The 23895-nt window shown below is 40.1% G+C and overlaps 1 protein-coding gene across 1 annotated transcript in view; it reads left to right on the top strand.

The window, feature by feature from the left end:
- Window positions 1–566: 566 nt before the first annotated feature.
- The window catches only part of KDM7A (lysine demethylase 7A), a 77489-nt gene continuing 54160 nt past the window's right edge, over window positions 567–23895 (top strand). The window contains exon 1 of the mRNA XM_032483490.1: window positions 567–859. Coding sequence (XP_032339381.1) covers window positions 666–859 — 194 coding nt within the window. The 5' untranslated portion in view covers window positions 567–665. The remainder of the gene's footprint in view (window positions 860–23895) is intronic.

Raw genomic sequence — 23895 nt, 5'->3', positions numbered from 1 at the left:
TCTTGCCCCTCAGCAGGGCACAACTGTTTCGCCGTGCTGCAAACCCTCGGCTCGGACCCATGGAGGTCGCGAGGAGGCTGCTAATCGATTTAAGATTGTCCCCCGGTCCAGAGGTGGCCCTGACGGGGCTCTAATTTCCTCGTTCCCTGACTCAGAGCACAGACGCAGCGTGCACCGCCTTTCACTGCGCAGGAACTTCCCCAGCCTCTGCGATCACTCAGAAATGCCGGAGCCGGCTCTTCGCACGCGCTCGCCGCGCCACCGCGCGTGTCCTCAGGGGGCCTCTGCCTCCCTCCGCCTCCCCCGCCCCGCGTGCCCTTCAGCCCGTCCCTCCGCCCGGCCGACGCGATGGGGAGCGAGGCGCGCGCGCGCGCGCGGGCGGCAGGACGACGTGCGCGAGACGCACGGCCCCGCGCGGAGCGCCGGAAGGAGCCCGGCCAGGACCTCGCTCGTCGAGCGCGCGCCGCCGCCCGCCGCCCGCCTCCCCCGCCCGGCCGCGACCTGGCGCGCGCGCACTGAGGCGCCGCCGCCGCCGCCGCCGCCGCCGCCGCCGCCGCCGCCGCGGCTGCTGCTCCGGCTGCTGCAGGAGGCGGCGCTGGCTGGCGGCTGCGCTCGCTCCAGTCGGCGAGCGGAGCAGCGAGCGAGCGTGTGTGTGTTTTTTAAAGATGGCCGGAGCGGCGGCGGCGGTGGCCGCGGGAGCAGCAGCTGGAGCCGCCGCGGCAGCCGTGTCGGTGGCGGCTCCGGGTCGGGCCTCGGCGCCCCCGCCGCCTCCGCCGGTGTACTGTGTGTGCCGGCAGCCGTACGACGTGAACCGCTTCATGATCGAGTGCGATATCTGCAAGGACTGGTTCCACGGCAGGTAAATAAACCCCCTCCAGCCCCGCCGCCGCCGGCCACCGGCCAACCGCCACCGTCGCCGCGCCGGCCGCCCGCGCCGCCCTTCGCCCGGCCGCCGCGCCGCGCCGCGCCGAGCGCGGAGGAGCTACGGCGCCGAGTCCCTAGCCCGGGCAGCGGGGCGCGCGGGGCCCCGGGCTCGCCGGGCGCCGGGCGGGCTGAGGTGGGCTGGTGGGATCGCCCAGCCGGGCGAAGAGTCACCACAACAAACGGGAACAAAGGGGACCGGCCGAGAAGTTGGCAGGGGGAGACCGGGGCTAGGGGACGCGGCCGGGGCAGGCGCCGGCTGAGGCTGCGGGCGGAGTGCCGGCCCGGCCCGCAGCCCCTCGCCGCGCCCGCAGCCCGGCCGCCGCCCCGCCCGCCCGGGGCTCCCGGCCCGGAGTCGCCGCCCCGCCGGCCGGTCGCCCTGCCCGGCCGGCCGCTCGCGCCTTCCTTCCGGGCTGCCATCGGCTAGCCGGCACGGGGTCTCTAGAAATTGCCCTCCTTACCCCCGCCTCCGCCCGCGGGTCTCGGTCGCGCCCCCTTCCCTGGTCTTTATCAAACTTCCTCGGCCGCCGGGCGCTGGGACGGGGGCGTCTGTAGCGCCAGCCCGGCGGGGCTCCGCGGAGTAAACAGAGCAACAGATGAGGCACTCTCGGGGACTTGAAAGATGCCAGCCTGAAGTTTGGGCCGGGGGTCCCGGGCTGGGTAGCAGGTCGGCTCAGGTTGTATCCGCTACCCCGGCACAGGCCGTCCTGGCGGGGGTGGAGCGGATGGTGTGGGCAGTGGGGCCCGAAGGGACAGCCTGTCTTCCCCAACCCCCCGCGTCGCCCCCGCGCCGTGGCTCAAACTTTATAAAGAGTGAAATTTCCCATCGCCCGAGGGGCCGGCGACACCCGGGCGGCCCGGGGCCAGCGCCCGGGGGCCCGGTGCGGGCGAACTTTCGCCGGCCGGTGGGGACTTGGGGTCGGGTGGCGGGGGGCGGCGAGCGTCGCCGTCTGCCTCGGCCGCCGCCTGTGTTTCGGGTTTGACGTTTGTGAGAGCTCGGGCCGTCTCCGCCGCCGAGCCGCCAACTCGTGTGTTTTGTAATCAAAGTGTGAGGCTAATAAAGGGCGGCGCCACAGCCTCTTGACTCCGGCGTGGGAGGGATTCGCAGGCATTTAAACAAAGAAACTAGTTGAGGTTGGGCTCCCAAAGTCCTTATTTGGGCGTTGTGGCAAAGCCTGCGGTCACCTTTAGGTGAAGCAGGTTTCCCGAGCACCGTTTGGTGTTTATCTCGGCGAGAGTACGCTCCCGGGTAACAGCAGATATGGTGACTGTGATTGTAGGAAGTGTCCTTTGATTGACAGCAGGACATTTAAATACAGCCTCCGCTCCCCCCCTCCCCAATTTTGCAGAAACACTACACGACCAGGCCAGATGTCTTAGTCTCCCTCTACTGGCCCTGGGAGAGAAAACCATTTAAATTAGACCGTTCCTGTCAGTGTACAGTTAGTTTTACTTAATTTTCAGGTATAGTTAGTTTCCTTAATGAGTTTTCAGGTGGCGCAATTTCGACAGCAAAACAACAGAGGGGAAAACCCCAACAAACTGTCACTGTAAAAGGACAGGGGTCCTTATTTTGTATATCAGATAATCTTTTAACAGTCTTGTATATGCTGGTAATATTGTTAAAACCATGCCGCTTGTAACTAAGAATAACTTACCCAAGTTCTTTCTTATTACTCCAAACCAATGTTTTCCCTATATTTTGATTGTATACAAAACTGAAATATGAAGATACCAAATCTTGCCAATTCTATTTCTGCACCCTCTTTTCCCGTCATAGGCAACCAGAATAGAGATTATCCAAAAATCTAGGTTAAATATAGAATAAAACCCAGTCCCTTGTGATTATGTAAATACTTAGGTTTTCAAAGAACTATTTTAGCTGCTTAAGAAATTTGTCCCATTGTCCAGTGTAGAGATTTGATAGGTTAATAAATTTGAGATTAGAATTTTATTTATCTTAAAGTAACACTGTAACCATGAAAAGCTACAGGTAGTTTATGGAGCATTTTGTAATACATTTAAGTATAAATTGGTTAACAGGAGAAATCTAAGGGGAAAATAAGAGGGCATGTGTGAAGGAGGGAGAGCAAGGCTAAAACAAGTATGCTCTGTTGTGTCACATAAATTTGTGTGACTTTATATCTGTGGGCATGATTCTGAAAAAAATTTTTGAACCCAGGGTTTTTTTGACCATCAATCCTTGAGAAGTCAATGTAATTCAGATGTCAAAAGTTAGTTAGAAAATTTAGTGATAATGCCCTGCCATGCAAAAGCAATAGTCTTATTAGCAAGTTTAATTCTTAATGAAGTATTGGTAATTTAGGGTCCGTATGTTTTCCTTGTAATCAATATTTACTCATGTTTATTGTACCATGAAATGAGTGATTGGTTTTTTGAACACAGCAAAATGTTCCCTATGTATTAATTATTAAAGAAGTATCATTGGCTTCTGTGAGAATTGGCCCCTAAAGTACCAAGGTATATTTTTGGTCTCTGTGCCCAGCTTTCCTTTGGTTTCCAGGCCTGGTCCATCTGCAGTAGTGAAAGAGATGGTAGGAGGGCAGATACAGACAATTGTCTTTACCTGGATAACTCCTTTGTACTTTTATTTTTTCAAGTAGAAGAATTAAACTCAAGGAGTCAGTGAATTTTGGTATAAATTTGGGTTTACTCTGCCTGGAGTTTCTGACATCTGGAAATCTGAAAAGTTTTTGCCCTAATTTATGCTGACTGGGAAGGCAGACTCTTCCTTGATGCTTTTCAGCCAGGCGTGAGGACACATAGAACCAGCTTTCTCCAGATTTGAAGCTTTTGGATTTTGACTGCATCCTTGATGTTCAGGAATTCCAGTCCCTCTGTCTGCCTAAGCCTTTTCTGTAAGTGAGAAGGGAAAAGACCACTTGCCAGGGTACAATGTATAATTGATACCCTAGGGGCAGTGAGCTGAGGAATTAACAGGATTTTCCTGGGACGGTTTCTTCCAACCTAAAGATGGTGTTTCTCCTCTGTGAGTTCTTGGTGGAAGTAAGACAATAGAGATCTTTCTTGACGATGCCCTTCCCCATAATCTCTAGGCTAGACATCTTTCCATAGAGCTCTTACAGCATTCTGTGCAAAACTACATCATTTCTCTAATTCAACTGTGTTATAATGTCTTTTATCTCCCCATTATAATGCAAACACTTTTATTCGTTAGTCTTTTTAGTTACATACTCATTTTAATTGGCAGAAGTAATGTAGAAAAATTGGAACGTACAGAAGAGTATCAAGAATATGAAAGTACTCATGTCTTCTAGAGATTACCACTATTTTATAACATTTAAGGTATATGTATGTGTTTTTAAAAATAAAACAAAACTGGAATTCATTTTATGCATTCTGCTGTTACCTGTCATATCTACCTATTCATTAATGTATACTTTTTCCTGTATCTTTCATGTTCTTTGAAAAACATTTTCAGTGGCTGCATAGACTTTAATTTCATGGAAGTATAATATATTTCAAAAATCATTCCCCTCTTGTTAGTTTTTTACTTTGTTTACTACTTTTTCTTGTATTTCCTAATGATGGATGGTTGACATCTTTCTAAACAAACCATTGTGAACATCTCTAATCATTTCCTTAGAATAAATCAAATGAGTTAATACATGTAAAATACTTTGAAGATCTGCCACATGTAAATACTCAATAAGAAATTTCCTTGAAGTTAAATTATTAGTCCTACAATACAGATATTTTTAGACTTCTTGTGCCTATTGCCAGATTGTCCTTCAAAAAGATTGTTTCAAGTTTTATACTCTCACCCACTGCCCACTTCTCTTTCCCTGGATTCTCACGAAGGTATTATTAACCACACCCCCCCTCCCAAACAAACAAACAAAAATGTTGCCAATGTTCTGCAGATAAATGAGTATTTTCACCAAAAGACATACCCAAGACCATTCATGGCAGCACTATTCATGTTATTCCCAAACTGAAACAACCTAAATGTCATCAATAGTAGATTGTATAAATTGTGGTATAGTCATAAAATGGAGTGCTGCTTAGTCATCAGGAAGGACTACATCACTGATATATGCAACGACGTGGGTGACTCTCACAGAAAGTTGAACAAAAGACGACAGACTTGAAAGCTGTTTAATTCTCCTTATACGAAGTTCAAGTATAGGCTAGCTGGGTGATAGAAGTCAGGCTAGTGCTTACCTCTGTGGGGGTATTTACTGAGAGGAGGCCCAGGGGAGCTTCTGAGGTGCAGGAAATGTTCTGCAGCTTGGTCTTGGGTTGTTGTTACATGAGTGCATGCAGATGTAAGAATTCACTGAGCTGCGTGTACACTGAAGATTTTTTAAACTCTTTAGTGTACTTCAATCATTAAAATAAAAAGTTTAAAAGTTAAAAATTTGCCACTTTGGTAGCTGACACATAGTATTTTGTAATTATATTTTGTTTCTTGTTCCTGACATGGGAAATTGCCTCTTGTGTTTTATTAAGTATGATGTTGGCTTTGGCCGGTTTGCAGTGTGCCTGGCGCTGTTCTTGGTGCTAGGAATGTAGCAATGAACAAAGCAAGGTCCTTGCTTTCTTATAACTTATACTCTACGGTGGTGAGGCAGGGAGACGGACGGACAAATATTCATGACAAAAGAATGCTAAGGGCTGTGAAGAAAAATTGAGTTAGAAGAAAAGAGAGGATTGAGGGGGTGGTATAAGGCTACTTTTGTATAGTGTGATTATGGAAGGCTTTGAGAAGGAGACATTTGAACACAAGAATGTTTTGGATTTTACTCAGAGCAAATAGTCAAATATTTTGAGTGGAGGAATAAACGATTTGACTTAACCTTTAAAAGGTTCCATCTGGCTGCTCCACGGAGAAAAGACTAGAGAGGGAGGCAAAGGTGACGGGCAGGCCAGCAAGAAGTCTATTGTAACAATCTAGGTGAGAGATGATTTTAAATGATTGAGTCAGTTTAGGTAATTAACAAATGTTGTGTATTAATTTTTATTCGTGAAGCTTGAATGAATGAAGAGCTTGGTTTAGGGAGATAGAAGTATTTATCTAGAATAATGCTTTTGGGTAGGAGTTTCTCTGCTACTGTCCCAGGAACTGACTCAAACACCTATTGAATGCTTTACCAAGTGCTATGCATTATTCTCATTGCGTTAGCTGTATTAATTAGCTCATCTAATTCTCACAGTAACCTTGCTGGATAAGTGTTATTATTATCTCCATTTTACAGATGAGGAATCTGAGAGTTGAGAGGTCAGTAACTTTCCCACGGTTACAAAGCTGGAAGGTCGTAGAACTAGAGTCTGAACTCTTGTCTCTTTCTTGAGGGGAGAGAGGGGAATAGATGACATAGATGTGACAGGGTTCCAGAAAAATACATCTTTAAACATCTTACTTTTTTTTCCCCTTTATTAAAATTATTTTCTCTAGTGTAAACATGTTTAAAATGATCATAACTGCCTTAGGAACAGAGTATAAAATAGTTATTTGAAAAGTTTTATAATTAACTCTGCCTCATCCTTAGGCAGAAATTCCAGTAAATTTCTTATTGGAGTATAGTTTGATTCTTTTTTAATTTTAAGGATGGGAATTTAAAAAAAATTTATATTATATACATTTCCACTTAACGATCAAGTCTTTAAAGTATTATACTGAAGTGTTACTAGAGTATTATAAACTTACTAGGTGAACATGTATCTCCCTGTAAGAGAACAAAAAGCCCATTTATTGAGTTTCTCAATATCTTTTTTTGATGTGACAGTTTGTCATAGGAGAATATATGAGTATTTTCTTCATATATTTCACTTGTAATAGTATTATACATATATACTCAGTTTTGCTATTTGAACAAAATATGTTGTGAAATGGAGTCTTATCTCAGACTGCCCAGCAGTGCTACATCTAGTTCTCTCACCAAGACTTTAAAATTTTTAAACCATCCAGTTTGGGGCAAATTTCTGCTTGGAAGGCTTTCATATCCTGTGTCCTTAGGTATGAAATTGAGTTTGCTGATCACCCAAGGGGAAGAATGCCTTTCTATTTGATAATCTGACGTGGAGGGCTCAAGAAGACTAGTAGAACAGGTGTAAGGGAATTTGATTATAAAGCAAGCTTTGGTTGATTTGAGCAGTTGAAACTTCACGATAATTTGGACAACTTTTGAACAGTTGGCCAGTGCTGATCTTGCAGCTGCTTCCAAGTTTTCTAATTCTTTTTGGAAGTTACATTTTATTATTGTAATTGTCATTTACTTACTTTTCTATAAACATTAATATTATGCTTTTCCCATTAATTTTAGTGTGAATTAATGGTAACTTGTATGATTTTTCTATGTATTTGTGTGAGTCCTTGTTCCTTTTATTGGAGAATGGTTGTTAGAAACCAAGGTCTGGCAGTAGGTGGGCTCTTTGCTTCTAGGCCTTCTCAGTGGACAGAGCTAGGAAATACACTAATCACATATGCTCACATATCTGTGTTTGTGTTTGTGTCTGTCTGTCTGTATTAAAAACTGTAAGTTTTTATAATGGTACCTTTGATTCTCCTCTAACACCACAGGGTTCTTTTTAACCTTCCCGCTTTCCTTATTTATAACTTTTTTGTCTAACAGTTAGAAACCCAGCTCTCATTATCTACAATGTGTATATTTATTTGTTCAATCCTCATGTATACATAAAGTTGTTCTCAAATTGCTAACCTATATATACCCTTCTGAGAAACTCAATTTGTTAAGTAGATTGCACTATTTGTGTGTAGTTCTTTTTGCCTTTAACCTTATAATATCTAGGCAGAACACTTTCTGAAGCTAACTTAGTTCTTTTCTTTTCCACTTTAGTATGTTATGTCATTTATTTGTAATATAGGTAGGTTTATTTGTTACTGTTTATAATGCATTTTGGATTCCTCTTCTGTCCTTGTTGGTTTTAATTGTTGGTTTGTATTTTGAGTATGTGAAACATGACTGTGGTTCTAAGAAGCCAGAAATTACTTGAAAAGGTATACCCAGAAGTGTCCTGCCTTCTTGGTTCCTCCTCCCCCTCCCCTCCCCCACCCCCCATGAATAATCTCTTTAGTTTCTGATTTATCCTTTCTCTGTGGAGTTTTTTGTTTTCCCGCAGTGAGCAGATACATATGTATTTTCTTACATCTACTTTTTTTATATGAAGTGTAGCATCTCTTCACGTTGCTTTTTTTTTTTTTAAACTTAATGATGTGTACTGGAAATAGTTCATAGAGCTCTTTATTCTTTTTAACAGCTGTATGGTATGCCTTTGTGTACATGTACCCTTTTTTATTTATCCATCCTCTTTTGTGTGGGCATTTAGGTTGTTTACAGTATTTTATAATTACAGATAACACTGTAATGAATAACATTGTGCTTATATATTTTCATATTGATGGAGGTGTATCTTCTGTATCTAGAAATCAGGTTGGATTTCTAGAAGTGGGATTACTTGGTCAGGAAATAAATGCATTGCTTTGTCAGGATTACCAGATATCCCTCCAGAATGGTTGGACTAGTTGTCATTCCCACCAGCAGTGTAGGAGAGTGCCTCTTTCTCCTCATTCTTCCATCAGGATGTTGCCATATTTTTAATCTTTGCCAGTCTGATAGGTGAAAAATGGTGTCCGTGTTTTAACCTACACATCTCTCAAGTGTGTTGGAACAATTTTTTATGGGGCTGAAGACCATTTTCTTTCTTTTTTCTTTCTTTTGCTCTCTCTTTTTTTTTTTTTTTTTTTTTTAAGAATCATCTATCAGGTTTTTGGGCTTTTGTCCCTCAATTTTTAAGAGCTATTTTCATATTAGGGAGATTAGCCTTTTGTGGCATATATAAATACACTTTTCCAGTTTATAGTTCGTTTTTTGGTTTTGTCTATGGTGACTTTTTTTTTTTTTTTGCCTTACAGAAATTTTAAAAACATTCATGTAATCATATTTATCAATCTTTTATTAGCTCTGGATTTTGAGTCATAATTAGCAAGCCTTTCTCTACCCCAAGGCTAAAGAGGATTTTACCTATATTTTCTTTTAGTAGTTATATGGTTTTATTTTTTCCATTTAGATCCCTAATCCATTTGGGGTTTATTCTTGTATATGGTATGAAATAGGGATATAATTGTATTTATTTTTCCTAAATGGCTACCCAGTTGTCCTAGCACTATTTATTAAAAAATCTATATTTGCCTCAGTGATTTGAGATGCCACCTTTATAAATATGCTGAAATTATTCATGTACTTGGGTCTGTTCCTGCGCTTTCTCTTCTCTTCCACTCATCTGCTTGTCCTTTCATCCACCAGCACCATACTGTGTTAATAACGGAGGTTTTTATAGTACGTTTTTACATCTGGTAAGGCTAGTCTTAACCTTGCAGTTACTTGTTTTAAGTGTTTTTCTGGCTGTTCTTGTAGGTTAAATTTACCATATGAACTTTACCATCAGCTTGGCTAATTTCATTGAAAAGCTTGTTGATGTTACATCAAATTTATAAATTAACTTAGAACTGATATTTTTATAATATTTAGTCATTCTCTCCAACAAGGGTGTCTATTTAAGCCTACTTTTGTGTTTCAGATGATTAAAATTTTTCTTTATATTGATTTTGCATATTATTTGTTAAGTTTATTCCTAAATAATTTTCTTTGTTACTATTATAAATGAGATTTTCTATACTATTTGCTTGCTAATTGTTTATTGGTTCTATATATGATTTGATTTTTGAATGTTACTTTATGTCTTACTGAAATAATATTTTGAGTTAATTGTGTCATCAGTTCACTAGAAGTTCATGTCATTTGCGCATAGAGATAGTTTTACTAATTCTTTACCTATTCATATGCCTCTAAATGATTTCTCTTAATGGTTTCTTTTATCTAATTGCACAGGCTTATACCACTAGTACAGTGTTGAATAGTGATAGAGATAGTGGATGTCCTTGCTTTGTTCCTGATTTTAGTGGAAATGCTTCTAGTGTTTCCTCATTAAATATACTAGCTTTTGGCCTAATTTATAATATTAAGAGAGTATCCCTCAATTCCTTTTTTTTTTTTTTTTAGTGTTTTTATCATGAATCTATGTTGAATTTTATTAGACTTCTTCAGCATCTGTGGAGAACCAGACACCTTTCTCCTAGATCTGTTAATAGGCATATAACCTTTTTTGTTTGTTTTTCCTTCATATATATATATATATTTTAAATTGAAGTACAGTCAGCTACAGTATGTAAATTTCTAATGTAGCGCATAATGTCCTAGTCATGCATATACGTACATATATTCATTTTCATGTTCTTTTTCATTAAGGTATTACAAGATACTGAATATAGTTCTCTGTGCTATACAGAAGAAACTTTTTTTTAAATCAATTTTTATATAGTAGCTAACATTTGCAAATCTCAGACTTCCAAATTTGTCCTTTCCCACCAACTTTCTGCTGGTAACCATAAGATTGTTTACTATGCCTGCAAGTCTGTTTCTGTTTTGTAGATGAATAGGCCTCTAACATACTTTTAAGTATACCTAATCATTAGCTGCTGAAGAGCAGCCTCATGGAAGAATATTCTTCACTATGTGGTTCACTATTAGATAAAGTTGCATTCTGGTGATGCTTTGTACCTAAATTTTAAAACAATATTCTGTATCTGAATTTAAAAGATACCACTGCCTTTGGTAGTTTTTAGTAAAAACAAAGTTGACAAATACAAGTGACATAGAGGGAAAGTAAACACTGAGCAAGTAAGTAAATATAATAGGAATCTCTAAAGCATTAATGACCCAGGAATTTCTCTAAAGCAGCATTTTCTAACCTGTGTTTTGTGAACTCCAGAGGTTTAAGGTATCTTGGGAGTTTACTTCTTTTAAGTTGTCCTTTAAAGTGATCATTTTCCTTTTAAAATGGATTAGTTTGAGAGCCTGTGAGTGTGTTTGAGCAAGCTGGTTACATGGGGAACCAGTGAATGTTCTTAGGATTCACTTACTGCATTTGCTTATCATTCACCTGAGTGTTGCTAACCACCATGATGGTCTTGACTTTAATTTTATTTTTTGTCTTTTTTTTTTTTTTTGAGAAAATTTCAAACATACACAGAAGTAAACAGAATAGTATAATAGGCTCCCAGAAAACCATCACTCCACTTCCAGTGATTATCAGTCATTTCATGACCAATTTTGCTTCATTTAACCCTGCCCCCATTTCCCTTGCACTTGGTATTACTCTGAAGCAAATTTGTGATGTGTCATTATATCTATGAATATTTTAGCATGTATGTCTATTAAGATAAGGCCTCTTTTAAGGAAAACTACAACACCTCTTAAATAACTGAAAATAATTAAAAATTCTTTAATATCAATAGTCAGTCTTCAAATTTTCAATTATCTCATAAATGTCCTAACATTGTTTATTATTTTGGTACTATAGTAAATGGTAAATACAGTAAATTTTGGTACTGTAGTTTGAATCAAGGTCCAAGTACGGTCCACACATGGTGATTAGTTGACGTATGTCTTAATCTGTAGCAGTGGTTCTTAACTGGATGAGGTTTTGTCCCCCAGGAAACTCTTGGCAGTGTCTAGAGACATTTTTTATTTTGGCAGGAAGCTGCGGGTGGTGTTGCTCCTGGCATGTAGAAGGTAGAGGGCAGGGATGCTGCTCAACATCCTGCACCAAGTAGCCCCTACAAGAAAGAATTATCCAATCCTAAATTTCAGTAGTGCTGCTGTTGGAAAACCCAGATCCACAGGTTTTCCTTATGTCTCTCTTTTTAACTTTGCAATTTATTTGTTGCAGAAAGTGGTGGTTTATCCTATAAAGTTTTCCACTTCCTGGATTTTGCTTATTACATCCCTCCAGTATCTTTCAATATGTTCTTCTCTTTCCTGTATATTAGTTGTTAGAGCTAGACAAGATTGGTCAGATTCAGGATTTTCCTCCCAGGAATTTTTTTTTAATTAAAAAAACTTGGGGGTGAGTGGAAAGAGAGGTAATTCGGTTTATCTGTCTATCTATTTTTAATGGAGGTACTGAGGATTGAACCTAGGACCTTATGTGTGCTAAGCACATAATTTACCACTGAGCTATACCCTCCCCCTTCCCCAGGAATATTTTATAAGTGGGTGGTATAGTCTTCTACAGGGAGGCATAAAATGTCTAGTGGTTTTTCTTTTTTTCATGTTTCCTGACATTTTCAATGCCAGTATCCATTCATTAGCAGTTGCAAAATGGCATTTTAGTTATAAACTTTCTTCTTCATTTATTAGCTGGAATACTTCTATAAGGAGAAAAGTTCCCTTCATCTACTCCTTTGGTTATGTATGGTACAGTTTGTATAGGAGAGGCAGAGTTAAATGCTTGATTCTTTCTCTTAGTCACTAGTTTTGAAGTTAATTGGCTCATTAACATCCTCTGTTGGTTATTAGTTAAAGGTAAATTTTAATGTATAATATTTGTTAGCTTTAAGCAATAAAAAGTAAAATGATGACTTTTAAAAAGATCCATGTCTCCTTTGACCACATAATTTGTAACTGAAAAACAAAAATAAAACCCCAAAATCTGGTGAGAAATTCAAGCAATATAGAAAGATTAAAAAAATGAAAAGTGAAAGGCTCTCATTCTCCTTCCTACTTTTCCCTTTCCCCAGTGGTAAACACCATTAACAGTTTTGAATTTCCATCCAGATGGAAGGGGTCATACAGTGTACGTGGTTTTGTACCTTGCTCTTTTTCATTTATTAAAATATTCTGGAGGTTGAGGAGAGCTTTTCACATCAGCATATACAGATATCTCATTCATTTTAATGTCTGTGTAGAATTCCACTCTGTGGATTTACCATAATTTACCTGGTTCTCTGTAGTTGAATTCTTCAGCTGGTTTCTCTCTCTTTCTCTCTCAGTACTTAATAGCGCTGCACTGTACATATATTTGTGTGTTTATCTTTTTTCTTGATGAGCATTTAGGTATTTTTCAGGTAAGTTTCTAGCGTTAATACATTTTGAAATTGTTTTTTAGCCGTAGTCCTATTTAACATTTATATTCTAAAGGGATTGTTGATCAAAGAAAGGAAGTGTGCAGAACACTAATACTGAAATACAAATTTGATGAGCTTAAACATACTAACTATGCGAATTTAAGATACTTCTTTACCAGGGCTGTAAGTTCCATTCATCTGATAATTCTAATACATCAGGAGATCAATGTTAGAGAAAATACAATGACATATCCAATTAGTATTTTATTATGGGGAGGTGGGGATAAAACTCTTTCAGAATGCTTTCTGGAGAAGTGCTAAACATCCTTTGTAATTTGAAAGTGTTTTCCTTGAGCACAAAACACAGGATTTCAAACATAATATTGACTCCTATTTATCAGTTAGTAATCATAACAGTCTGACATCATGTGTAGTAAATTATGAAACTGCAAAAGCGGAGGGAATTATAGCATTGTAGATAATTTGGTGTTTCTTATGCACAAAAGCTATTGTCAGATGAGTGGTTCTATTTGACAAAGATATTGGAATGTGGTCCACTGTAGTCCTTTTGATTTATATAGTGTTCTATTGATACTTTAATATTAATATATATAAAAGAAGATAAAATGGTCCTGGACATCTGTCTGGAAGTCCTGGAGAAATTCACACTGCCCAGGAACCCCACAGACTATTAAAAAAAAAAAAAAAAAACACATGAACACGAGTCAGAACAGTGAAGCAGTCTGGATAGCATCCTGACTGATCCAGTAAGTGACAAAGTATGGGGCAAAAGGCACCCTCGAAGCAGAGGCTTTCTGGCCACTTCCCATCAATGACTAAAGAAAGTTTCCGTGGTGACCCCAAGTGTGGGGGCGTTCTCTCCCAGGCCCTGGGTTTGTGGGTTCCTGGGGGTTTCCTCTTCTCTGTGACCTACTGCAGTGCCTCACTTGTCACACACGCTACACTGCAGACATGTGGTCAGTCTTTTTTTTTTTTTTTTTTTTTTTTTACTTCACTACTCTATGAAGGAACCTTGGGATATAAACTGCAGATTAGAGGAATTATAGTCTTTTTACTTAATTTGTCACAGGTGTGACTCATAGTCCTCTCTTACATTCTTCCTATTTTAAGGCTGTCTTTCTGTGTGCCTGGTTCTTGAAGTCACTTTCCTTTTTTTGCTGGCTTGTCTTTATTTTCCATATATTAGAGCATCAACATTTCCTTAGATGCCATGGTTACTGGGAGAGCAGAGGCCCTTCTGTTTAATTCAGAGACTTCTTTCCTCAAGCCTGCTCTTCCAACCATCTAAATGCCAACTAGTCAGCGCTGGACTCAGCCTCCCTTATTTTCCTATTCTTGCCCCTCTCTTTATGGGAAGGGAGATCACATACACTGATGTGATCTTTTTTTCTCTTTCCTTGAACCCCTTGCTGGAAATGATTATCCTCTGAAAGATCCAAGGGCTTTCACACACCTCTTTCCCTTAAGACCACCTCGTTGGGGCTGCCCCTCCCTACAGGAGTGTTACCCAGGAATCTGTCCACCTGCCCCCTGCCAATTGCAGGGTTGTTTTTAGCCTTGTTCTGGCCCCAGGGCTGCTGCATGATTCATTGACCAGTTCTGACACTCTTGAGAGGTTCTTTCATTTCTTTGGACAGGACAGAGGAAGATGGTGGTGCAGACTTCTTAGGACTTTAAGATCAAGAGATGTTAAGATATGCGTGACTTCTCTTCCCTCTTCACCACGTCTGTGATTTCTAGTTTCATTACCACTCACATTTCGAGGTTTCATGGACCACCATCATGGTTTCTGCCGTATCTGTGTTAACACTTGTAGTATTTATTTAATATTTTTCTTTAAAACAACTTTAAATGGATTTTGGTATTTTAAATTTAATTTTGTCCCAAACAGTGGTATCTGTTAAATCATATGTTTGTGATACTCACTACATATTTTAATATTTGTGAAGAAAGATATATTTTTTGAGATAAATACTCTTTATCATCTGAAACATATATGTGTAAGACTGTTAGAAGGGTGATGGCAATTAATGACAGGATAAAAACAGATACAGGGAAAGGATACAGGTTTCTTTAAAGGAGGGAAAGGATTGAAGAACTTAACCAAACGAGAATGGCTCTATAAAACAGGAGGCCCCAAAGAATTTGTCCCATTGGCAGGACAAGCTCCCCTCGCCTTCAGTGCTCATATAGATGCCCCGTTGCCAGTGATGATGCCATCTGGGAACTGGATCCCATCAGGTTCAGCCATTCTCACAGTGTTGATGGTGTTGGGGTCCTCTGGGTTCCTCCCTCTTTTAATGGTGACCTTGCCTGGCCACCAGGTGTGAGTAACTACTCTCAACCTCAGCACATTCCTCAATATTGATGGCAAGGTTGAGTGACTTGTAGATCAGCTTCCAGATGTGCCATCTTCCTAGCAAGTCTATTCCTCCAGGTATGCATAACTCTCTGCTTCGGTAGACCTTGAGCTAGATCAATAAAAAGTAACTAGAAGGTTTCTACACCCCCACAGGAAGAAGGGATCCTTGAATGATGAAGTGTAGCTTACCTATTTTGTCAAAATAGCATATATTCTTCAAATAAATGACATTTTTCCCCTTAGACATTATTTATTCTGGTCATTGTTTTTGAAATGTCAGTGTTACACTCTTGTATTCAACCATTTGTTTGTGAGCCAAAGTTTGCTTTAGTATGGAGAGATCTATTTTCAGAAGTAGGAAATTTCTGGAAATGTAATTTCAGAAAGAAAAGGAAACTGCTAAGTCACTGGAAATTATCTTTAAATGTATTAGATGTATCAGATCCCATCCCCTTTTCCCTCTCCAAGGACATGACTTCAACACTTAACCCTTCCCCTACAATACCATTTTTTCTCATTAGTGTGAAGATAGTGTATAACCTTCATTTAAAAAAACAAAACAAAACAAAACAAAACAGCTTCCTTGACCTGGCATTCCTCCTTCAGCTGCAACCCCCTTTTTTTTTCTCCCTTTCTAGCAAAATTCATCAGAAGAATTGTCCATATTTGCTGCCTTCAGTTGTTGTTTTTCTTCCCTTCTATCAAATTGAGGTTCCGTTTTGTCTAAACCCAGTCCAGGGGGGCTTTTGTCTCTACACTCCATTGGAATAGTTCTTATCAGAGTTACCCTGTTTCACTTTACCTGGCTTCTAGGAAATGCCTGTTGCTGATATTCCTCCTGCTTCATTCTTCCTTCCCCCTCCTCTGTCCTTCTTGCAGTTCCCTCTTATCTCCCTGGTCTTTTATCACTGGAGTACCCCGGGGTTTGTTCCTCAGTAGTTCTCGTTTTCTAGCATTTATCTGGTCTCACTACTTCAGCCTTCATCTGTATGTGGATGGCCCCTAAATTTTTATCTCCTTTGAGTTCTAGTCATAAGTATGTAATTGCCAACTTAATGTCTCCACTTGGAGGAAGAGCAGGCATCCCGTCCCTTCCCCGGGCAGCCACTCCTCCGTACTCTCTCCATCTCGTCCCTTCCCCGGGCAGCCACTCCTCCGTACTCTCTCCATCTCGTCCCTTCCCCGGGCAGCCACTCCTCCGTACTCTCTCCATCTCGGTCAATGGCTACTCCTTCAGGCCAGAATCATTGGAGTCATCCTTCCTTGCTGCTTCTCTCATAATCTGCATTAAATTCTTCAGCAAATCCTGTTGGCTTATCTTCAGAATTTCACCACTTCTCATCACTTTCACCATCCCTCTCCTGTATAAACTGAGGTTATTAACTTCCCAACTAGACCTCCTCCTTCTGCTGGGACAGAAACCAGAGTGGTGCTTTTAAGATGCAGATCACATCATGTGACCCTTCTGCTTGAAACCCTGTAAAAGATCTCACTTGGAGCAGAAGCCTTCCTATGGCCTCTAAGACCCTGCAGATGGTCCCCACACTGTCTGGCATCGTCCCCTGCCACTGCTCCTTTGGGCTGCACTAGCCTCCTTTCTGTCTGTCTCCCTCAAATAAAATGTAAGCTTCAAGAGTGTAGACACTTAAACAACGAGTTTCTTTTATAAAGCACAGGGAACTATATTCAGCGTCTTATAGTAATCTATAATGAAAAGGAATGTATGTGTACGTATGACTGAAACATTATGCTGTGGACCAGAAATTGACACATTGTAAACTGACTATACTTCAGTAAAAAAATAAAATAAAAGACCTTTAAGTTAATTTTTAAAAAAGTATAGACACTTGATTTGTTGATTTTATCATCGCTGTGCTTCCAGTGTCCTGACAGTGCTTTGAATGAGTGAATGGTTGAGCCTTGGAAGGCATTTTGGGTTCATTTTACAGTGTGATGTTCATCTCTTGTTGAAGGAAAGCAGGTAATGTCAAGTACGTATTTTACCCATGTACAGTATTGTGGCATACTAAACTAAAAAACTGGAGTTTATGGCCTGCACCTTCCACCTGCTAATATTCCTTTCCCCCGCTTTTAACTCCCATGTTTTACGTTGGCTTCTAGCTGTCTCTTTGTTACCTAATCTCTTCTGTCTAATCCTAGCCTCTCTTGTTTTCCTCCCTCATTCTCGGTCACCCTCCGTTCTCAAAGTTTACTCTCCCACTAATCCCCCCAAGATCCCCTCCCCACCACAAAAACATAAATATAATTTAGCGTCACACTTTCCTCTTGAGCAGAAAAAAAAATTTCTCTGGAAATTCCCTGGTCATCACCATGATTTCTTTCTTCATTAAAAATAGTTCCTGAAAAAAAAAGTTCCTGAAGTGCTACTTTCACAGTGAAACTTCTCTTAAAACAGCTAGAATATTTTAATCTTTTTTGTCTAAGAGACTGTTGCCCTCTATCTGCTCCACGTTTCATTCTTCTACACAGTGGTCCAGCCTCACAAGAAATTCGTGATAGCTGAGCCCAGAACTGAGGCTGCTCTCAGAGGTGGGGCAAAATTTATTTTTAAAACCCATCAGTTTTATGTCTATCTCCTGAACTGATACATAGTAAGTTGCTAGGAATGATTATTTCTCCCACCAAAGAGTTGCTGAGTTCCAGTGATCATTTCTTACATACATAAATCAATTGCGGACTTCCTCATCAGGTTGGACAATTTTGTCTTTAATCTTTGTTTAGGAATTAAAGTATTAAATATTACTTATTAGTTAGGAATATTATTAGTATTTACTTAACCTATACCTATTTACCTGTAATAACTTTATTTATTTATGTATTTTATGTGTATTCATTATTCATCACAGAGAGGATGGAGGAATAGTAGGAAGAACACACTGAGTGTTAAGATGAGCATATGTTTACAAAGAATGAACTAGTTGAGTATGTATGCATATTAGTTTGGCTGGACTTGAATTTTACATACGCAGCAGGCTCTGAGAAGCCCCACCATCTCCCCTGGCTTTCTGTGTTTCCATTTCTGCCTCTGTCTCTGCAGTTCTTCACAATGAACGCACTTGAGACTCGGCCTGAGGGCTTTTTCCAGCTACAGGCCCTCAGCAGCTTACACTTGAAACTGGCAGGAAATACTGGGGAGTGAATACCTCTGGGTAGCCCTCGACCACTACTGATTGGGAGACTGTGGATAAACACCTACGTCCTCTTCCATTGGGTGGGACCGCACTGAGGCTCCTCTGTCATCTTCCAGATATCCCCAAAGGGGTAAATGTTCATTAAGTTACCCTGTATGCCTTCTCCCCTTCCCTTTCCCCCCTTTCCTCTCTCCTACCAGTGCTTCCAGGGGTCTTTTGCCATACAAACACTCCCCTCAACTCATGGTCAGGATCTGTCTCTGGGACACTCCAGCCTAAACCAGTAGAAAGCTGTTAATGTGAAGACTGGTCCTAAGTGAATGGTCATGAGAGATAATTGGATTTGGAAGTAGAATTTGGATTTCATTTATCAAATAGCAGAGGGATTTTACATGATGGTCGTGTTCATGTATTAATGCCTGTATGATAAATGTGTTTTCATTTACTCATATTTGTGTGCAGGTTCATTGGGACCATGACTATCAAAGTTGAATATGAAAGCTGCTAACTTATTTCTTTGAATAGTTTTCTGGTCCTGCTTCCTTGAAAAGATGCCTTGACTTGGAATTTATGTGTGATATAATTTTACTTTGAAGCTATTTTATTTCTCCCCTCCTTTATTCCTTTCTCTTTTTTTTCTAGAGTTTTATTATTATTATTATTTTTAATAGGGGTCCTGGGGAATCGAACACAGGACCTCGTGGGTACTAGTCATGTACTCTACCACTGAGCTACACTCGCCCCACCCCTTTATTCCTTTTGAATCTTTTCTTTTCAAAATGCTAGAAACAACCCATAGTAGTAAGTAACCTTTAGCCTGGGAATAATTGCAATGAAGTGTCAACATTTTACAGATTAATTAACATGTAAAAATCTAGCAACCACATTGCTGTTTTTGGGGAATGATATAGTCTATATGAATGAGATTTTCCTATAACTGAAATGTGAATTTCTACACGTGAAATGTGGCTGAATATCCTCAGAAAAGTTAATCATGAGATAAGAAATTCTTTATATGTCAACTATTTTTAGAAGGATTTTTAACAATATGCTATGTTCTTCTTGATTAGAATACTGCACTACTTAATTTTAATGACGAAACATCATGGACCTTAATTATTCTCCATGCTGTGTGAGCTGTTGGCATGTGTTGGACCGTTTGTGCACTAAATTGCCTCAGACCAGTGGGCATTTATTGATAGGGTTTCATCTCCTTCCTTTCTGTATCTTTCTCCTGCTGGCTCTTATTTACTTTGACCAGCCCCCACTGCTGCTTCTAATTTTCTGTGTTTTCTTAACTAGAGGAAAACAAGATTTTGATGGGTAATCAGATAAGAGGGCTTCTTAAATTGCCCACTCTGTCATTATGATACATTGGTGACAGAAGGATGGGCCTAGGCAAGAGTGGAGTCGAGCTATGCAGAAGGGATTTGGCAAATATCGTTTAAGTGGGTTTGACAGGCAAGTTATAATTTTTGAAGGCAGCTCATAATGCTAGATAATACGTTTGAATTCTCACCCTAGGACAGAAGCTCTGCAGGTAAGGGTAGTCCTGGCTCATAGGTAATTTTGCCCAGAAGAAAATGAGATGGCTGGCGTAGAGATATGATGTATCTTGCTGATGTATCTTGCTTCTGGAGATTTTGTATTTTGACAAAATTGTCAGCTCTTTAGGGAAAGGGTACTCAGTCTTTAGGCTTCAGCCTAGAAAGTTTATTTATGATAAAAGAAATTATATTGTGATAAGGGAAATCTGAGACAAACATCTTGATAAATTTCTCTTAAGGTTAAAAAGGTAGTTTTAAAAAGTTTTAATGTATTATCACCTACTCAGTTTTATGTGTGTGCTCATTTGCTCTCCAGTAATGTGTGCTGTAAATGCTTAGTAATGCTATCACTAATTTGGTATCTTCTGTTGTTAAGGGAGTGGTTTCACAAAATGCTTAATATACTGGTGCTTTGTACCAATTGTAAAATTGTAAATTAAAAAAATTGTAGATTAAATCGTAAAATTGTAACACTTGTAATTATAAAAACATTAAATTTATCGTAAATTCTTCACAGCTGGTGAGTCTGATAATTAACTTCTAAAACACATTCCTAAGGTAGAAAATAGTAGCCCCATCTAGATCCCCATCTGGGAAATGCAAAGTGCACATCGACTTGAATTCTCCAGGAAGTCTTGCTGGTAACTGAAGTGATTTGATCCTAGCAAGGGCTCATTCCAACAAATCTCCCCCACTGTTTGCAAATAGTGGATTCCTGGGTTACACCAATTGCAGATAGTGGCCTGGGTTACATAAATTTCTGTCCGACTGGGCTACAAATCGGGGGTATCCATGACCCCCTCTTTAGGTTTGATCATTTGCTCTAACGGCTCACAGAACCCAAGGAAGCACTTTACTTGCTATTACCATTTTATTATAAAGGGTGTTATAAAGGTTACAAATGAAGAGATACATAGGGCAAGGTCCTGAAGGGTCCCACATGCTTCTATCCCTTTGGAGTTTGGGATGTGCCACCCTCTGGCATGTGAATGCATTCACCAACCCCAAAGCCTTCCAAACCCCTTTGGTTAGGGTTTTACGGAGGCCCCACTATGCAGTCATGATTGATAAATCATTGACCATTGGTGATTAACTCGATTCCCAGCTTTTCTCCCCTCCTTGGAGCTTGGGGGGATGGAGCTGAAAGTTGTAATCCTCTAATCACATGGTTGGTTCCTCTGGCAACCTGACCCCATCCTGAAGCTTATCCAGGGGCCCACCCAGAGTCACCTCATTAGCATAAACTCAGGTGTGGTTGAAAGGAACTTGTTATGAATAACAAAAGACATTCTTTTTGCCTGTACTACTCGGGAACTTAGAAGGGTGCTCTTGAACCAGGAATCAGGGATGAAGACCAAATATATGTATTTCTGACTCTATCACAGTATAACCATGGTTTAGTTAAATAATACTAGTCCCCCAATAACATGATTCAAATTTTAGTCACCATAATATATTAAATATGCAAATAAAGTATAGATTTTGCTGCTAGCTCTTCAATATGCAGGTCACGAGTCAGTGTGTGAATGACAGGTGCACATCAGTTCTTCAGTTCACACAGACAGGAGAGGGTGTTGTGCTGCTTCCCTGTTTCCCAGTCATAGTCATGACATATTATGAAGCTGGTAATCGAAAGAGGGAAGTGGTAATAAAGATAAAAGTCCAGCAAAGAAACAAATAGTGAGTTTCCGGAAGTGAAATTTAAATTGAGCATAAATGAAATAATAGAATTAATAACTGATGGTAGGAATGTTGACACTGCTGCCATTTGAGAGACTCTTGTTAGCACTCAGAAGGGTTTAGTGAAGGCAAATTTAACAGCATAATGTTTTAAATTACAGCACACTAAATAAATGTTTTACTAATTTTTTGTTTCTCCGTACATTATAATTAATAGTAAGAGATTTTTTAATGTTTTAACAAACACTTCTGAAGGTTAGGGAACAATTGTAACTTTTCCCCTTGATTCCAAGATAGTTTTGCATGATTTCAACTTGGATGATTATTTTTATGGTCCCACACTAACCCCGGAAAGTGTGAACTGCCTGTATTTTTCTTGTATTTGCCAACAGTCTATCATCTGACCTCTAGTGGAAAGAGAAGAATTACAAAATAAACTTTGAAGAACTTTTAATGATAAATTATCTTTTGAATGACTCTAACATATAAATAGGTAAAAAGTCCTACATATTACACACTTTACATATTGCCCTTACTGTATGTTTTGAAACGGGGTGGTACAGTGTTTGCTGTTGACCCTTTCTGGACAGCTCAGCACTACCCATTTTGCTTTTGTGGGTTCTTCTGGTTTGTATTTCTATTGAAGTTCTTTGAAATTTTCATGTAGAGAGATTTGTTATTATGTCAAGAGTTTCATGATCTAAACCTCTACTCTAACTCATCCTTCATGGAGAGTGAGGAAGCCTGCTAAGAATGTTAAGTAGTCCCCTTTAGAAACCTTAGTTTCTGTCCCAACAGAAAGGTCTCTAAAATGAATTCTTTCTCTTGACTTTGCTTGGAATGTGGTGTCTTCCTTAGATTTGGGCACTGAAGAGTGTTCACAGGAGGAGAAGGGTTATTAGGGAACTAGATCTGCTTGAGTTGACTCCTGTCCTTTATAGCTGACTCACCACTAAGTGTCCTCAATGTAGAAGTTTATGACTTGCTGTTATTTTTTATCCCAGGGTGTGATCTCTTAGCTCTGCATATATTAAATCTTCTGTAGGTGTCATTAGACCTAGAAAATACAGCTTTCCTTCCCATGCTCACAATGAGAAATAAAACTGTCAGCTGGGTTGAAATGAAAATACATGATGGCTTTTGGTTCATCTTTAAAAAATCTGTTTCTATTTATAATCTATTTAATCTATGTATTCTTTTAATAGATACCCTACTTGGAAAATCAAGTTAAGATAGGGGCACTTAGAAGCTATAAGAAAGGAGAACAAAATAAATGGGCATTATATATAAATCTGTAATGAGCAGAGATTCTTTCTGTACAATAAGATTATTATATTTTTCATTGACAAAAAATATGGACATTTCAAAGATAAGATCATGAAAGAAAAATTCATCAGTTATTTATTTTTCCCCCCTCGCATCCATTTTCTGCCCCTTATATTTGCAAAATTCGTACTTAAACTGGTTCCAGGATGGAAGCCCAAACTAATGCCTCCCCAGGGTGCTTGGAACTTCTGCTTTGTGTCAGTCCGTAGATGTTTTGTGAGCATCTGCTTTGTAGTCAGCATCAGGTAGATCTGTGGGGGAGAGGAAATTCTGAATTATTAAATTTTACTCATGTCTTTAAAGTCTAATTGGAGTAGCAGGGTTTCCATAGGAGGCAGCGGTGAATGAGGTATGGCGCTTGCCCAAATGCTGCTTGTCTGCTGGGCTGTCTGCAAAAGAGTTACCTGGGGAACCTGTTAAAAATGAAGATTATTGAGCCCCACCCATTAACTTTTCCCTGTAGATCTAACATGAAGCTCAAGAACATGTATTTTTTTCTTTTAAAAAATAAACAATGCATGGGAAAAAGATGTAGAAAGTTATATGGTGAAAGAAATTCTCTCTCCTCCATTCTGCATCCATTCAGTTTTCCTTTCCAGAGGCAATCACTCTTACAAGTTTTTTGTGTATTGTTCTGGACATATACTCTGTATTTACAAACACATATGTATGGGGGGGTGGGGCATGCTGTTCTGCACCTGGCTTTTGTTGCTTTACAGCATCTCTTGAATATCTTTTGATATCCCTTCTTGAAGAGCTGCCTCATTGTTATGAAAGGCTGCCTTGCACAGCTTGTAAAAGCACTACAGGAGATTCTAGTGCATGGCCAGGTTTGGAGCCACAGATAGACTGTTAAATGGGTTTAGAAAAGCTTTTCTTGGAATGTTAATTCCTTGTCTTGTGTTTCTCAGCAAG

The sequence above is a fragment of the Camelus ferus genome, chromosome 7, assembly GCF_009834535.1.
Source record: "Camelus ferus isolate YT-003-E chromosome 7, BCGSAC_Cfer_1.0, whole genome shotgun sequence".
Classification (NCBI taxonomy): Eukaryota; Metazoa; Chordata; class Mammalia; order Artiodactyla; family Camelidae; genus Camelus; species Camelus ferus.
The sequence above is the reverse complement of the archived record's forward strand: the minus strand, read 5'-3'. Positions and strand labels throughout refer to the sequence as shown.